General features: G+C 52.6%; 4 protein-coding genes across 4 annotated transcripts; 2 read left to right on the top strand and 2 right to left on the bottom strand.

Moving 5' to 3' along the window:
* Positions 1 to 2,661: 2,661 nt before the first annotated feature.
* On the top strand, positions 2,662 to 9,090 carry ALTATR162_LOCUS831 (uncharacterized protein; the record flags this gene model as incomplete). The annotated part of the gene is made up of 1 exon (XM_043308425.1): positions 2,662 to 9,090. One exon carries the CDS (start codon positions 2,662 to 2,664, stop codon positions 9,088 to 9,090), a length of 6,429 nt encoding a protein of 2,142 aa, XP_043164360.1.
* A 223-nt stretch (positions 9,091 to 9,313) lies between these two features.
* Positions 9,314 to 10,347, bottom strand: ALTATR162_LOCUS830 (uncharacterized protein; the record flags this gene model as incomplete). Its single annotated transcript, XM_043308424.1, has 2 exons — positions 9,314 to 9,455; positions 9,515 to 10,347. 2 exons carry the CDS (start codon positions 10,345 to 10,347, stop codon positions 9,314 to 9,316), a joined length of 975 nt encoding a protein of 324 aa, XP_043164359.1.
* A 1,752-nt stretch (positions 10,348 to 12,099) lies between these two features.
* ALTATR162_LOCUS829 (uncharacterized protein) lies at positions 12,100 to 15,192 on the top strand (the record flags this gene model as incomplete). The annotated part of the gene is made up of 2 exons (XM_043308423.1): positions 12,100 to 12,135; positions 12,181 to 15,192. 2 exons carry the CDS (start codon positions 12,100 to 12,102, stop codon positions 15,190 to 15,192), a joined length of 3,048 nt encoding a protein of 1,015 aa, XP_043164358.1.
* A 423-nt stretch (positions 15,193 to 15,615) lies between these two features.
* ALTATR162_LOCUS828 (uncharacterized protein) lies at positions 15,616 to 17,316 on the bottom strand (the record flags this gene model as incomplete). Its single annotated transcript, XM_043308422.1, has 3 exons — positions 15,616 to 16,337; positions 16,390 to 17,087; positions 17,237 to 17,316. 3 exons carry the CDS (start codon positions 17,314 to 17,316, stop codon positions 15,616 to 15,618), a joined length of 1,500 nt encoding a protein of 499 aa, XP_043164357.1.
* Positions 17,317 to 17,527: the final 211 nt, after the last annotated feature.

Genomic DNA, 17,527 nt, shown 5'->3' with positions numbered 1-17,527 from the left:
GGGTACTCACCCCCAAGCATCGGCTGAGCTTTCTCAAAACCCAATGCCTTACAGGGTACCTGAACACGAAGATCTCAAACGTGGATCAATCAAAAGGTTTCTTTGAGGTACTTCCCAGGCTTCCGGAATGCAAAGACGATTGGATATGCAAGTTTCTGTACTGAGGGGAGCTGCTGCCGGGAATTCCGATCCTGACCCGGTGTTTGCGCCGAATGTCGATTACTTGACGATCGATACGCCCAATGAGGAATGCTGCAGGCGATAAAGGGCCCAAAAAGGCCATTAGCGGGATGCGCCATCGTCTAGAGTAACTACAGCTGAATGTGGAGACAGCCTTGGAAGTGGAGTCGAGTGGAGGTTAGGATCTGCGGCTAGAGTCCGGGCTTTCCATGACGCAGTGTGGAGATGCGAAAAAAGAACATGTCGATTGAAACAATCCCACGGTAACGAGACCGAAAGCCAGCCTCGAGCAGCCTCGAGCAGCCTCGCAACCCTCCTGCAGATCTTTCAGGGTTTCCCTCTGATCCATGAAAATCCCCGCCTAGTGTTTTGATGTTGTCTTGAGACGTGCCCAACCATGCCATCGCAGACCGATAAGCGAGCTGTGCCGGGGAAGCAAACATCGACGAGAAAGGCTAAAAAGGAAGAAGTCGAAAGCCAAAGACGTTATCGACTAATCCTCTCTGAGACTGAAGAGTGGCTTACTCAGATCCCGGACGTCTCCTGCATCGATTTCCGGGCAGCGCGAGCGATCCATGTGAATGGTGGGTCTTTATAATTCCCTGCTCCCATCAGCTCTGCACTCTGCCTTAGCGGGCCGCCCATCGATGATGCTAGAAGCAGATCCCTCCTAAGGCTTGCAGATATCGGCGAGCAAGTGATGCCAATGGGCCGCTTAACCCGAGAGCGGGAGGACCGTTCCTCTGACCGCAGGTCCACCTGGCCTCTTTACGACAGTTCAGCACCTACTGTGGACTACATGAGATCCACACTATAGGATTTCGGTCACCCCCGCCTCTATCCTAAACTCCTTCCACCTTAGCGAGACATCCCGTGCTATTGTCTAGCGCTACGGCAGACGTGGTCGCCGACCACTGGAGATGGAGTTAGCGAGCTACTGGTCCTTGCTTGTAGGCTGTTGTGGCTTGCCTGAGAACGACATCGCATACCAACGGCGGTGCCTGTGTTTGCCGCCTCCTCGAGCATGTAAGGAGACGGCAACTTGACGGGACCGGACATGGGCATGGCGCTCTGTGATGGTCATCTAAAAGCAATCATGAATAATGAAACGCTAGACTTGTGATGTATCACTCTTGCAGAATACATGTCGTGGACACGGTACGGACTACCGTTCGACTGGAATCTCGTTCTCCGACAGTCTAGTACAGCCCCAAAGGGCTGCAGATCTCACTAAGCTATGAGGGACAGGGATCCCGACCACCTTCCCCAAGGCTTTCGCGGCTTTACTGGCATCCATCATAGCTACGTGCGACCTCTCTTGGTTAACCAGCTCTTTCAGGCTGGTAATAACGCATGAAGAATGGTAAGTCTGCTGATCAGCCTGTAGAATGGCCTTCACAGCAGTCGAGTGGACCCCGCTTCTCAAAATCCGTATTTCGAGTCGTTGCGGCGTTTGGCAAGACCAAATCACCATAGCTTAAGCCTTCCCACTTCGTCTCAATCCTTAGTTGCATTGGCTTGGTGCTGCCTCCCCACGTACTCCATATGGCGAACCTTATGCACTATGCGTACGCGTCAATGCAGTCACTCATGCCAAAAACGACTTACCAGGCGTGTCGTGCTCGGCTACGATGCATGATCGCCGACATGCGTTATCGACTGTAGGGTTGTCTTGAGCTGTCGACGGGGCTTATCCCGGCTCAGCTGAACTAGCTCATGCGCGTAGGAGCTGTGGATACACTTCGGGATACTCACCAGCTCACACTATGACGACAAGCTGTTGATCTATACTATCAAGGTAAGCATGCCCCGCTCGTGGTCTGTGAGCTCCGCCTCGACCGATCGTAGCTTTAAGAGGTATTCTGTTATATAGGGATGGCCTGTGTATAATCAGGTACATATTCTTCATGTTACTTCCAACTCATGTTACAGATTTTCAGTAAGTCGGCTTCTCCTATTGGACAACATCCTCATACTGATCCAGATTTTCTAGAGAGACATAAAAAGAGACGCTCACAGGCAACTGAAGATAACCAAACCCCAAATAGGCGCTCATCCTCCATTGCATCTATTGAGACTGACGCAACCTCGTCTCCCCCTTCCACGAAGTATTCATCTTCGCCGCCGTCACTACCAGTGTCCAAAGGCCGACCATCTCCTGCAGAGATCAGTTATTCCACTTCTGCAGTACCTGAGCTTCATCTCCAAACAGTACCTGAGGCTACTGTGAGACCTACTCCAGTGACAACGAAATCCTTGCCACCCACAGAGTCAACACCTTCTATCTCGGCTGTTTCTACACCGAGTCGTGTTACTTCCACAAGATCCATCACAACAGGCCGTAACACACAGCTTGTTTTCGAACTGTCTCCACAACCAGACAGTCCGCCTTCCCCATCTCCTGTCCGCTCCTTGGTGAGCCCCTCACTCTCCACTGATTCTGTGGATACTATCAAACCACTACAACCTTCAACACCTATCATGCTATCCCCCAGACCCACTTCGTCTAGACAGCAGACGAACGGCGCGAATGGCCTACATGGCGCGAGTGCGGTGCTCTCCCCACCACATTCGCCCCAAGCCCTCTTCCGCTCAAAAGGCCGTCTTCCATCATTCACATCCTCTCGCGCTACTAGCGGAAATTTCAGCACAATGCAGTCGTTCAGCAAGCGAGGAAACAGCAACAGCAACCAGACTTCATTCGTTCAGGACTCAGCAGCCTCTCTCCGGAAGAGAAGTATGGCCGAGCTTGGCGCAGGCGTCTACCAGAGCATTGGCAATGTCTCCTATGTCGCGTTTCTTGAATGGATCAGGTCTGAGCGCCTGACCACGCTTCCTCACAAAGGAAGCCGCTGGGACAAGGTGTTGATCCGGGCGCTGTACTTCGCTGAACAGCTTCATAAGTTCGAGAAAGCTGTTAACCAATTTGCTCCGGAGAGTACTTCAGCAGCCACCATCGGGTATGGTCATGCGCAACTGCTTCTCGAGCTGAGTCACCACAATTCTGAGGCTCTTGATAAGGCTTTCTCTGTCTTCTACAAGTTTGCCATGTCATTTCAGTCGGTTCTGCATCGCTCGGAGCTGTTGACAGCGAGTTCAGAGATTCGCGAACAGATCTGTCTGTTGTATACAGACCTCATCACTCTTGTGGTCGACGTGGCGGTCAAGTTTTACAAGACTGTCAAAGGCATGACACCTGGCTCAACCACCCTTGACATCTTCGAGCTCTTCGGTGAAACCATCGAAACCTTCCGTACACGCCAGAACACCGTCATCGAGCTGATCTGGCAGTCTCAAATTGAAAAGGAACACTTTGAGGAAGATGAAGCTATCGATGTTCAACACCTGAGTCGGTGGTTGGCTTCACAAGATCGTGTGATTGCCGCGATCACGAGAGATCACGAGACTTACGTTGACAACCAAGCCGAATTTACTTGTCTCTGGTTCAATAAGCATATGACCAGGTTCTTCCAGAGCGACAATCGCGTCCTCCTCGTCACTGGTCAGTCAGGTGCCGGAAAGACGACACTCGCGGGATCGATCGTTGAGCGACTACAACGACCTATGAACAAGAAGCAGTACGACACGCTCTTTTGTTCATTGTCCCCCGACATTCCGACTGCTGCTACATCGTTGGCAGTAGTCAAGTCGCTTTTGTTCCAACTGCTTAACCTTCGCATTGGTAACATGGGTGTGTACCATGCTCTTTTCGATGCCTACCATAAATGCAGAAGCTCGGATGATCTCAAGGTATACGAGGAATGCTTGTGGCAGGCGCTCGGCAAGGCGCTTCGAAGTCCTATCGCTAATAGCAACGAGTTGGTGATGATTGTTGATGGTCTTGATGAGATTGCGGCCTCCAACAGCGCCTCTATCCAAGCTGCTGGCGTTGTCAGCCCTACTGATCTGCTTGAGAGGCTGGCCAAGGTGACCCAGCAAGGCAGCGGTGTGAGGTTGATCACATTGTCATCTTCCATGAAGCTGCCGTCTTCGGCCAAGGGAGTTCAGCACCAGATCTCCAACGAGGATGTCCGCGATGACCTCCACGCCGTTGCACTACGAGCACTGGTTCACAACCACCACTTCCATGGTCAGCGTCCCTTTGACCAAGAACAGCTATTGGACCGTATCATCCGTATGGCTAATGGGTCCTTCCTGCACACCACGTTGACATGTGAGTTGCTGAACATTCAAAAGTCACCAGATGCCTTGATCAAGACTTTGGAGAGCTTTGAATCTTCGAAGCCGTCTGTACAGGATCTTATTCTCAAGCTTTTCACCACGCTAAACCCTGCCAATGACGCAAAGACTTTACTCTCCTGGGTCTTGGCTGCTGAAAGACCTCTTACCATTGACGAGATTCAGACCTTGTTTTCGGTCGACGTGCAGCGTAGCACTGTATCCGACAAGGGTGTGAACACGAACGAAATCTTCAGGACGCTTGCGCCACTGTTTACTCTACATCAGCGCATCGTCCGCTTCAAGCATCCCGTCATTCACTCCACTTTGCATGACCTTTCAGCCAATGGCAAAATTCCTATCCCTCTGAAAGACAGCGAGACGGATATGCTTCTTAGGGTTCTTGCTTACTCCAAGCATATCTTGAAAGATCACACTGCCGAACCAACTTTCGACACGTTTGATCCCTCGACTCCAGACAGACTTTTCAGGAAGCATCCCTTCCTTGAATACGCTGTGCGATACTGGGTTCTGCATCTTCAGCAATCTCCTTTGGCTCCTAAGTCATCTGGCGAGTTCAAGCCCACTGGTGAACTCCAGAAGGTCTTCCCCGACAGCACAATGTTCCCCATCTTGGAGTCTTACTGCTGGGATACCCAACTGCCTATTCCTGAGGCTCTAGAGCTGCAGAGACTTGTCAGCATTCTCCGCAAGAACATGCTCCCAGAAAACCACCCTGGTCTTCTCCAGACGTATCTGTCAATCGCCACAAGCTATCTGCTCATCTCGAACGTTACAGAAGCGACCAAGTACCTCTATCTATGTACCATCGTCAGCCGTAAGGTATTGTCGGATATGCATCCCTTGACCTTGGACTGCGCTAGTCAGTTTTTGAAGATCACGGAGACTCAGACAACCACCACGAGGACTGAGATCATGACGCACCGTGAGGAGGTACTGAAGGTACTGATCACCACCTACGAGCGCCAGTATGGTAGTACCTCTGAGCTAGTCATCGAGACTCGCAAGGTTCTTGCTGAGCTTTACGCAACCATCAACGAAGAAGAGCGGTCCATTGAGATCTATCGTCTCATCCAGGATGCGACCATTCAGCTTTACGGCAGAGACTCGCATCAAGCCCATGACATCCATGATCATCTACAAGTCACTCTTGGGAAGGGTACGGGCGATCGTGAGATTGAGATTTACGACGACTTTTCTTTCGAAGTCGACCAAGACGAGGAGGAGCATGTCGAGATTATTACTATTTCCACTATTAACGCTACCTTGATTCAGATTCAGAAGCTTCTCACTATGAAGAGGTTCGCGGAGTCTGAGAGGATGTACGTTGAGCTCTGGATGGAAGTCTCATCCAAGTGTCGCACTGTCCAATCTGTGGAATGGCATGAGAAGAACATCGAGATCGCCACCTCTTATTCTCAGTTCTTGAAAATCCAGAAGCGTACCAACGAGTCTGTGGCGATCCTGACTTCAGTCTGGCAGCAGTATGAGTCTCATCATCTGTCTTATACGAAGAGCATCGTTTCGCGTCTTACAACTGTCGCCAAGGAGATGAGAAGCATGAATGCGCACTCACAAGCGCTCTCAATCTTCAAGTTTGCCAGCTCTTACTACAAGAAGTCGAGCCATGAAGAGTCTTCCGAGTCGCGTGAGATCAGCCAGCAACTTTCTCAAACTTCCAATGAGCTCGTCCAGCACAGTTTGAACAGTTCCAGCTCTACTACGGAAACTACAACGACTGTATCGGAGTCCGTATACCAAGACGTATTCTTCACGACCATTTCGAACTCCAAGACAATTGAGTCTAGCACCATGGCACTCGCCAAGAAGTTGGTAGTGCAGTACATGGCAAAGAAGAACTACACTGCTGCCATCAACGTCATCCACGCTACTCTGCAGCGTACTTGGTCTTCCTTCCTTGCCAGCTCTATCCATGATGTTACAATGGCGACCATTTTCACTCAAGAGTCGATCGAGCTTGTCGAGCGCCTTGCAGAATGCTATTTGCAGACACGACAGCTTGAAAGGGTTGACGATGTCTACAGCCGGTTCTTCCGTGCGGTTCTAGTCACCGAGAAAGTTGACAGGGCCACTTTCGAGAAGTCAAAGAACCTCTTGATCAACTTTTACGATAAGCACGGCTACGCGGACAAGGCCATCAGCACCTACCAGGAGATTTTGGTCGTTTACCGCACACGTCTGGGTCACACGAACGAGCTCACCATTCAGACCTTGTATATCCTGGCTCAGAGATGCCGCAGCCACCCTCGCAACCATGGATACTGGTTGGACTACTACCTGCAGATCATCACGGCCCTCAACAAGGACTCTGACGTATGCCACAAGGATGCCTTGGATGCCATGTTGGTTGTGACTGTTACGTACTGGGAAGACCGCAGATACGCGGAGGCAGTGACTTTCTATGGAGTCTTGTGGAGCACCTTCGTTCGCCAGACCAAGCAGCACAAGGTCTTTAGCGACGTCAAGTTTGTCGAGACGCTGTACGAGCGATACTACCAGTGCTTAGAGGAGACGAAGGCCAACTGGTCCGAGCTCTACAAGATCACCAAGGAGTACCGTGAAACTGCTATTGCCGTCTTCGGCGCCGAGTCGACCATTGCTGTCAACGCAACTCTTTCGCTCGCACAGGTGGCTCAGAGCAGCGAGCAGCACATGTCCGAGGCTATCTCACTCTACGAGGCGGTCTCCCAGTCGGGCAAGCAGGTTACAACCACTACCAGCATCTCGGAGATCAAGCATGCTCTGTCATCTCTCTACTCCAAGCAGATGCATTCTTCCTCTTCTAGCAGCATGAAGGCTGAGACAGTGCAGCGTGCTTTGACCATGTCTGAGTCGCAATTCCAGGAATCTACACGCGAGAACGGATACAGTCACGAGTCCTCGCTCACTAGCTTAAGGGAGCTTGCATCACTGTACTCTCGCACGCAGAAGACGGACGTTGCTATCAAGCAAATCTCAAAGGCCGTTTCCGAGATTGTTTCCAAGGAGACCTCCTCGCAGAAGCAGATCGAGTCGGCCAGGTCTATCGCCGTGACCTTCCAGGCTATTGAACAGACTAGCACTGCGCATGCGATGGTTCAGGAGCTTCACCGTCAAATCTGCGCCAAGGACGCTCGCAACGCATCCAAGTGGTCATTTGACCTGACAAAGACCAGTCGCACAGCTATCGCTTTTCTTGCATCCCTCCAGTACAACCTCCGTAAGGATCTTAGCATTAGCTTCTCAGAGATCTATGCCGATTTGACCATGGAGTACATCTACTGGGTGCAGTTCCACCAGACTCTTGACAACAACGAGAGCCTCACCAACATCTTGCTCGCTGCTGCTCCGCTCCGCTACTTCTTGCGCCGCAACGATCAGCAAGATATGATCACGGCCCTCGAGGAGCAGGCAGTTGGCCTCTTCGTCAAGCGCGACGCGCAGGATTTGAAGGACTTCAGCAAGGATTCGCCACGCATATTCATCATTGGTATCCTTGATTATCTGGGCAACGGTCGCAACAAGAACTTCAACCGCGCTGTTATCCTCTCCTCTAACGAGAGTGTGGCCAAGTGTACCAAAGCGAAGATGTTCCACGAGGCATACGACATTGCCAATCTCGGCTTCCTCTACGCCAGCAAGCATGATGGCTACAACGGCCCACGTGCTATCAGTATGGGCTTCAAGCTTGCCTCGCTGCTCGTTGGTCGCGATGGCGAGAAGTGCCCCGACGCTACTCTCCGCAAGAAGATGCTGGACCTCTCCAACCGTATCGTCAAGAAGATCTTCGAGATTTGCCAGAACCTCAAGATCAACTTTGCGCAGGTCCAGTTGTACGAGTTGAGTCATCTTTCGGCCCTCTTGGGCGAACAGGAAGATTACAAGACTCTCGAGTGGCTCCTTACAACTCTCTGGCAGACACGCGATGCGCAGAGATCATGGCCCGCCGAGGTACTTCTCAACCTTGGCCGCCGTCTCATCTGTGCTCGCTACCTTGCCAACGAAGAGGTCAAGGCCATCCGTCTCGCCGAAGACATTGCCTACAACATGCGCCGAGCCCACGGCGTCCGCGCCCCGGTCACCATCGAGACCTACGAGCTTCTCGCCCAGCTCTACACCTCGACTGGCCACAAGTACCAAGCGCAAGCCGCCAAGGGCGAGAAGACTGCTGGCCTCGCGGCCGACTACTTCAAGAAGGCTATTGGCGTCCACGAGGACATACTCCGCGTCCTTGTCAACGACCAAACCAACGCCGCAAACGACGACGACGATGAAGACGACACCACCGCCGAACTCCTCGCCCTCGAAGGTGTCAATGTTAAGAACTCACCCAACACGCCCCGTCCTACTGCTGTTGACTCCAACACGCTTGACAAGTCAGCCACAGCACTCAAGCACCTCCACCTCCTCAAGCTGGCATACCAGCGCTACGGTGGCTGGCCAAAGTCTTACGATGAGTACGAGCACCTCAATGCCCAGCTATTCCGCGTGTTTGGCGCAGAGGGCAAGTGGAAGGGTGTCGAGGGCACGGAGAAGTGGGATGCGAAGGCGTTTGGTGCCGGCAAGGCTGAGAGCCAGGAGGGTGGCTTCAGGGGTATTGCAGACTGGAGTCTAGGAAGCGATGAGCTGGTTTCTATCGGTCACGGACATGGACAGGGTCAGCACACTGCTATGGTGAATGGAAACGCCATGCTGCACGCCAAGAGGTAGGGTTGACGACGAGGGGTTTCTATTGTGTGTCCTGATGAGCAGGTTGTAACAATTGTTCAAGAAGTCCGAACTCGTGCTTAGTTATTTAGTATGTAATAGTAATGTTATGGCGTTTCTGAGTTGATCGTTCTTGCTCACTACTACCTAGCCGTTTGTGTGAGGCTTACATATGTACAATAGAAATTCAAAAGTCTTCGCCCTCTTCCTTCCTCTTGTTTTTTGTTTACTCTTTGCTCAACAACTCCGCAATTGAAGCTGCAGTGGCATTGTGAATCGGGAAAGTAGGATGCAACTCGTTGAGCCACAAGTACTCGTTGACTGGGTACTCGCAAGTATCGTTCTTGGTGTACCAATCCGGTGTTCCACTGTGATTCTGTTAGTGCTGTTCTTTCCATCTCCGCCTCCGACACCGGGAACGACTTACTTCTTGTACGCCTCGCAATAGTCAGTGACATTCTTCAATCCCGCGGTCTGCTCGTAACTCGCAGGGTCCTCAATGACGGCATTGAACAACCCCCAGGTGTCATGCACAAACACGCTAGTTCCAGTATGGTTCGCCTGGAACGTGCTTACCATCTCACTGAGCCTCTTGTTCCAGTCCAGGATGACCTTGCCCTCGTTCTCCTTTGCGTAACCACCGTCATCTTGGTTCAGTGTCATTGGCGCAAGGTTAACAGGCGGTACGCTTAGGAACAAGAAGTTGCGGGCGCCGGTTGCGTAGACGTCATCGAGGAGGCTGGCGTAAACGGAGAAGATGGTGTCGTAGAGTGTGGCGTTGTTGAGCCACCAGCTGTTTCCTACGTCGTTGATGCCGATAAAGAAGGCGAAGAGTGAGGACGCAGATGTCCAGGGTGCGGTGTCCGGGTGTGCACCGTATGTGGGGAGGAATTCGGTGCGGACCTGGTTCTTCATGCTGATGACGGTGGGAGCGTAGGGTGTTACGAGGTCGGAGTCAACAGTGGCGCCGCCGTAGGCCATGTTGTATGTGAGGAGATCGCTGGCATTGTAGGTTGTAGAGAGGAAGCCGACCCAGTTAGGTCCGTTGGAGGACGTGTAGCCGGGGTAAGCCGGGTTTCCGAAAGGGTTCGAGGCGCTGGGTTGTGCTCCCTTCACATCGAAGCCGGTCTGAGTATAGGAATCACCGAAGACGAAGAGTTGTTTCACATTCTTCCAGCCGGACCATGACGAGCCGTTTGAGTATGGAGCGGCGAGGCCGGTAGTGGCCAGAGACAGCGCAAGAGCAATTGACTTGACCATCTTGTTGTTTGAAACCTAGCAACAATGTAGAATATGAATAGCCAAGAAATGAGTTCTGAGGAGGAAGCGGCCTATTAAGTATGACCCGAACAGTATCACACCAGTACCAAACTAATCCGGGTCCCTGGAACAGACGATCTACAGGTGCGAACGAGATAAATTGCATGAAATTACTCGACGTATGCAAATACCCCACATATTGGGGATAGAGCGCAGACTACACTGAATCGCTCGCGGAAGAATTCTGGAAAGACGTTTCTAATGCACTAAGAGGGTTGCGCGTGAGTAGTACGGGTAGAAATGCTTGTCCGGAATAGAGTCCGAAGGCATGATGCTCCGTGTCCGAATGGGTATAGCGGGGCAATTAGCATCATCGTCGACGCGATTGTGCCTCGACATTGAGGTTTTCGTACTTGGAATTGTCGATCTGAAACAAGAACCATTAATAATGCCAGGGCTTCCATGATTCGGGTGTTTGGTGGAAACTTGTGGGGCAGAGGGGGGTGCTACCGGGGGTGCAACGTGTCTACGACACTGCCAATGGCGCGGTCTCCCTGATACTAAAGAACTAGAGCGTAAAATAGAGAATGTGCGATATAGTATGTCGCATTAAGAAGGGTGTGTTGAACCCGTTGTGGTATACTTGTCCTGGAATTTTGCTGTCGCTCAAGGTGGCTGGGCAGCTGGGTCGTGCGCCATATCAGAACGATGGTATTCTAGAGGCTGAGCAACGGCTGAGTCGAAAGATGAGGTCAGAGTATAGGCGAGAAGCCTGTGTAGAAAGGCGCCTGGCGCGATCTGGTCAGATTTGCGAGAGCGAAAATGGCTCTCAAATGGCTGTCCAGGGTGGGGTGTCGTAGTACCTTCAGAGCTCGTATTTCTATACGATCGGTCAGCGTCCATCGCATTGGCCAGGAGTCGTCGTCACGAGATCTCGAAGCCAGACAGCCGCCTTGGAGTGCTCGGCCGCAGTAAGGTATGATATCAGAGAATCGGACGAAGCGGGAGCTGGAAAGCAAGAGTGTTTGCATCGGCCGAGCAGGATATTTACAGTACATGTGCAAGCGTTGCGACGTCATGTACCGAGGACCTGCTTCACATGCTCGCGATCACGGAAAACAAGTTGAGTGAAGAATGGATAATCAACAAACAGTGTGGCTAGAAAGCCGGTTAGTCGAGTAGCTCAAACGGGGAAGAAGTGTAAAATAATGGAGTGGCTGATGAAAGATGGCGTAAGGCTGAAGGGCTAACCAACGCAGACCCTGGGCGGTGATGCTCCCAGCCGCCCGCGTAGGGACCAGACAGCTGTAGCGTCGACACATGTCATCCAAGCATTGAAACATTCTCTGCTCGTTGCGCTACTTCTTTTCTTAGCTGTTACAAAGAAACACTTTGCTAGTCTTGCCCAGAAATCCAGGGAAACAAAAAGAACCCCCAAATCCCTAAATCGGTGCTCTACGTACGACTCGGCCCTCGCAGCAACCCGCATTCCGACTGACCAAAACCTCATCGCCAGCGCGCCGTGAAGCTGACAAGTCACCGAAAACTCGCCCGACCCTTACGAATCCGACGTCCGAGATGTCCGCTTGCTAGAAAACATCGTCATTGCCAATCCCTGCATTCGCTCGACCGCCAAACCTTTATACAGCCTTGGGTATTCAGGACCCGAAGCCCCGCGTATCGCTTGTACCAAGACTTACGACCACAACAACATCGAACAAGAAGAAGTAATAGTACTGAAAATAGCCAGTCATGGCTGGAATGGAGAATATCGAGGTGCATAGCAAGGTATGTACAGTGTTCACGTCGCGGTTCCATGCTGATTGAAGCCAGTCGTACCTTGTAAGATGGGTGAATGTCAACTCAGGACATACGATATCATGGAGCATTCAACCACACAAGAAATCAATCAACTTCGGTATCTTCAAGCACCCAGGAACAGCGACCGGCGCAACTCCACAACTACCCTCCTCTGCGACTGTCGAAGCCGGACCTGGTACGCCTACCCTCGAGCCACCTACAACGCGCGGACGCGGAGCTTCGACGTCACGAAATGACAGGACGGTTGTATTAGATAAGCTTGCGGCTATCGGGCTGAAGCAGGTGCATTGGCATGGGAAATGCGAGGCAGATCTGGTGTCCATGGGCACATACGACGTGCCAGCAGGCGAGGGTGGCATGTATGGATTGGTCTTTGACAACACCTTCTCCAAGACCGTTTCCAAGACAGCCACCTTCGTACTCATGACATACCCGACGAATGCGGCGCCCAAATCTGGCCATCACATGCACTATGCGCAGGCCATGGCAGGTGCGAGCACAACGAGCCTCCCCAAATCGAGCCCCTCTATGGGCCCCGTCGAATCCTCCGAATCTTTACCACAAGCCTACACCGAGCGACCCAAATCACAATACGGGCAGAAACAAGGAAGTCTTTCTGGCGGTTCATTCCTGACCGGAGTGCTGCAGAAGAAAAGGAGAAAGAGGAATCAGGGCTATGCCAGGAGATTCTTCTCCTTGGACTTCACATCTTCTACACTCTCCTACTATCGAAACGACCACTCCTCAGCATTACGTGGAGCCATACCTTTGTCCCTGGCAGCCGTTGGGGCGAACGAGGAGACACGGGAGATATCCGTTGACTCTGGCGCTGAGATCTGGCAATTACGGGCAAACAATGCGAAAGACTTCCAGATGTGGAAGAATGCGCTTGATCGCGCATCAAGATCAGCTTCGGATAAGGGAGCCATGGCTTCACCAACCCTGCAAATCAAAGATAGTCCATTCCAAAGCTTTGGGCATGTTGTGAATGCGGCCGAAGAGAACGAATGGGCAAGGGTCGAGGCCTTGGTGGGCAGAGTCTCTGGTACAAGAGACGCAGTTCGAAGGCTGGCTCAGGATACCGATCCCAAATATGGTGCATCGTCAGCGATAAGCGTCAGCAAGATGAACGATAGTCTTTCTCCAACACCCTCCGAAACGGAGTCGGGCGACTACTTCCCAGAACAAAAGGCTCCCGAGAAGATGGCTTTCTGGAAGCGCAAGCCCAGCAGTTCTGGCGTTCAAAGTCCGTCTGGTATTTTCAAAAGGAGTGTGTCGGCGCAAGTAGGTGGTGCTGCATCACCTGGAGCCGTTCCTCCTGTACCGCCTCTGCCCTCAAATGCGTCGGGAAATGGCACCCTGGCAGTACCCAAGCGTAATGGCCGTGCAAGCACAATGAGCTACTCGAGCCACACGAGCCACACACATGAGGAAAGCGTTCACGACAACTGCATGGCTCTACTCAAAGATCTGGACTCTGTCGTCAGGGAGTTTGCTGATCTGATCAGCGAAAGCAAACAACGACGGATGCCTGCGCCTGCACCGCTCTCGGCCGTCACATCACGTCATAGCTTCGAATCAGTAGCTGAATCTGTTGACGAGTTCTTCGATGCTCCAGATGGCGACGTCAACAAGTCACAGCTCCTCACCATCCGCCGCGATAGCGAAGAGGATAGGCGCGAACGTGAACAATCGCCAGACGACGACTCGGATGGCGAATCGGAGTCATCTTCAGAAAATGGCAGCGTTGGCATGTTAGATCGGCCTCGCATGTCACGGGAAACTACTCCAGCTCTCTTCCCTACTCGGCCCAAGTCGCTTACACCACTGCCGCTTGACCCTGTCAAACGTCGGGGTACAGTTCCAGCCCCGAAGGTTCAGCCTCCGAGTCTTATCGCCTTTTTCAGAAAGAATGTCGGCAAAGATCTATCAACTATTGCAATGCCAGTATCAGCTAACGAGCCCACATCTGCACTACAACGACTGGCGGAGCAATTGGAATACAGCGAGTTGCTTGACGCTGCAGTGGTTGCCACACCAGACAATGGTGAGCGTCTAGTCTACATGGCTGCATTCGCCATTTCAGCATTCAGCAACGCCCGTGTCAAGGATCGTGCTATTCGTAAGCCTTTCAACCCCATGCTCGGTGAGACGTTCGAACTCGTCCGCGAAGACAAGGGGTTCCGCTTCTTCGCAGAAAAGGTCGTCCACCGCCCCGTCCGCATGGCATGTCAAGCCGAAGCTCAAGAATGGACATTTGTGCAATCCCCAACCCCAATGCAGAAATTTTGGGGTAAGAGTGCAGAGATCAACACCGAAGGTCGCGTTCGCATCTTCCTACACAGTTCAGGTGAACACTACTCCTGGACGCTCGCAACCTCCTACCTACGCAACGTCATCGCGGGTGAAAAGTATCTCGAGCCCTCCGGCACCATGACCATCATCTCAGAAACCACCGGCGCAAAAGCAGTCTGCACCTTCAAAGCCGGCGGTATGTTCGCCGGCCGCTCAGAAGAAGTCTCCGTCCAGGTTTTCGACGCCACCGGCTCCGTCCTTCCCATGGGCGCAACAGGAAAATGGACTACCGACCTCCAACTTACATCCAACGGCCAACCCACCGGCAAGACAATCTGGAAAGTAGGCGACCTTGTCGATAAAGCCGAGAAACACTACGGTCTTACTACGTTCGCTGCTGCTCTCAATCAAGTCACGGCTATCGAACAGGATCACATGGCTCCCACGGATTCCCGCCTCCGACCCGATCAGCGCGCGCTCGAAGACGGCGACGTGGATAAAGCCGAAGCCCTGAAAGCGCGACTTGAGGAGAGACAGCGCAGTCGCAGAAGGGTCATGGAAGAACACGGTGAGGAGTGGAAACCACGCTGGTTCACCAAGGTTGGAGCTGTGGAAGCTGCGGCGTTGGGCGACGAGGAGGTGTGGAGACTCAAGGGCGGCAAGGACGGGTACTGGGAGTGTAGGGAACGGGGCGATTTTGGCAATGTCATGGAAGTTTTCGGGACGTAGTGTGGAGAGTTGTTTTACTGAGCGAAGGGGGGAGTTTTTTTTTATTTTAGGTAGCAAGCGAGTTTGGTTGTGTCACGCAGACAGCGACAATAAGAGCCAACGTTGTTGGAAATCTACAGAGTTACATCTTGAATATAACGTGGCAGTCTGGATATAACGTGACGTGGTACAGAGCGTAAAATATTGTATCAAAAATATAATCTTTGGTATATAATAATAATACTATGGCAAGAATGAATACCAAATATGGCATGAAGACCCAATACCCCTAGATAGCCATGAGTCTCAGGCACCGAAAACACCGCGCAATGCTAATACCCAAAAGTTTGGGACTTTTATCTATGGGTCTACACAGAAGACAGACTAAGAAGAAGCTTGTAACCAAAAATCAAGCCGGTCCAGACCAAGTGCTGGGTGACTTGCTCAAATCTCAATATCCATGCCAATGTCCATGCTAGCAATGATATCTTCGTCCATCTTGGGTTTCCTAAATGTCGGCAATCCTTTCCGCTCAGTCTTCTTCTTGCTGCCTTGTGGGGGGTTTGGCGTGCTCGCCCTACTTGAGCCATCGCCGTCGAACAGCGCATCGACGTCTAGGTTGTTGTTCTTCTTCAGTGCTTCTTCCTCTCGTGCCTTTCTCGCCTCTTCTTCTGCTTTCTGTCGAGCTATTTCCTTCTTCTGCTCCATCTTCCTCTGGCGTTGTTGGTCAAGTTGTGCTTTACGGACACGCTCGGCTTCCAGGATGCGGTTCTTACGATTCAGTTCGGCGATGCGAGCGGCGGCTGTTTCTGACTGTGTCGCGATCTTGGGCTGGGCATCTGAGTTGGAGCGGGTAAGGAGATGTGCGTATTTCTTCGACTTGGCGATGCGCGCGCTGATGTCAGCATCAGTCCAGTGGTGGTTCTGCAGGGCCTTGAGGTCATCGTATTTCCGTTGCAGATATGATTGTGTGGGGACCTTGGCGTTGGCCTCTATGAGGGATTGGCGGTAGGCGTCGAGGTCGGTCTCGGTGAAGCGCTGGTTCGACATGAACTGGAACTGGTAGTCCTTCTTCACGGAGCCGTGTTGCGCAATGACGTATTGGTCTGTCGCGACGCGCTTGCCGTCTTTACCTTCGAAAACGTAGGGTTTGCCGGCTGAGAAGCCTAAAGAACAGCACGTCAGTATGATACGCGATGCAGATGTGATCCTGCTTACCCTTGATTTGCGCCATCTTGTACAGAGTCCTACGTTGTGCATCCTGGCCCACGCCAACACGGCCGAATGCGCCCGTCATAGCCTCCTCGAACCCAGGGTGGAAGCAGACTTCTGAGAAGAAGCCTCGACCAACACGAACTGACTCGAAATCGCGTAGGGTGGCAGGCAGCTCTTCGCGGGCCTTCTCTGGCGCTCGGTCGTCCCACTCAACGTCGCTCTCACCGTCAGCATCAACATCTGAGCCACCGTCTCGATCCGCCGAGCTCGACCGCCTGCGGCCACTGCGTCGGTCGTCGTTCCGTTGCCGTTGCTGACCACGTTGCTCCCGCTCACGCTTGTATGCCTCAAGCTTCTCGTTCTTCCGTGGCTGTACCTTGGGGCGACTGCTCTTACGCTCGTCGGCGTCTTCGGAATCAGCCTTGCGCTTCCTGTCGTTCTGGACGTTGGCTGCGCGCCTGGCGAGCTCGGCCTTGAAGTTGGCGCTGCTCATCTCCTCGGCGCGTTGACCCAGGATCTCTTCCCGCTCCAATTGCGACAAGCCCAGGATGTGGCGTTTATCTGCTTCATCGACGTACTTGCCCTCTAGGGGATAGGGAACGTCCACGGCGCGCTCCGGTACGTCATCGTCGCGGTCTGAATCCGACTCGTCCATGGCGTCGGATCCTAGCGAGTTTGGCGATGAGGCTGCGGGCGACGAGCTACGTGGAGTCAGCGCCATGGTGTGGTAAGGGGTTGAAGTGGTCGGTAGAGAGTTGAGTGGAGGGTGGAGAGTGTAGGAAGCGATGGAAAGTAGCGAGGTAAAGGCAGAGGAGGAGGAGGAGGATGATAGGTGAGAGAGGGTACTCACGCCTCGCCTTCTTCGACGTCCGCATCTTCGTCACCGCCAGCGAGGGCGAAGAGCTCATCGTCGATATCATCGGCCGACATTGTGAAAGGGATTCGCGAGAATTTTGCGATAAATCCTGGGTCGTAGAGGTGATTATGGAGGCGAAAACCGTGTCGCTGGGGTTACCGTGAGCAGATTCGGGCGTGATTAGGGGGAAAGAGGATGAAAGAAGAACGTGGGAAGTCCAAAGGTCGGGGAAACGCTCGTTGCGCTCAGACCATGCCGCGTTGAAAAGTGGGCCTCGCTAGCGTG

Source organism: Alternaria atra (assembly GCF_907166805.1).
Source record: "Alternaria atra isolate CS162 genome assembly, contig: 21, whole genome shotgun sequence".
In the NCBI taxonomy this organism is placed as follows: Eukaryota; Fungi; Ascomycota; class Dothideomycetes; order Pleosporales; family Pleosporaceae; genus Alternaria; species Alternaria atra.
This window is presented reverse-complemented; position numbering and strand designations above follow the sequence as displayed.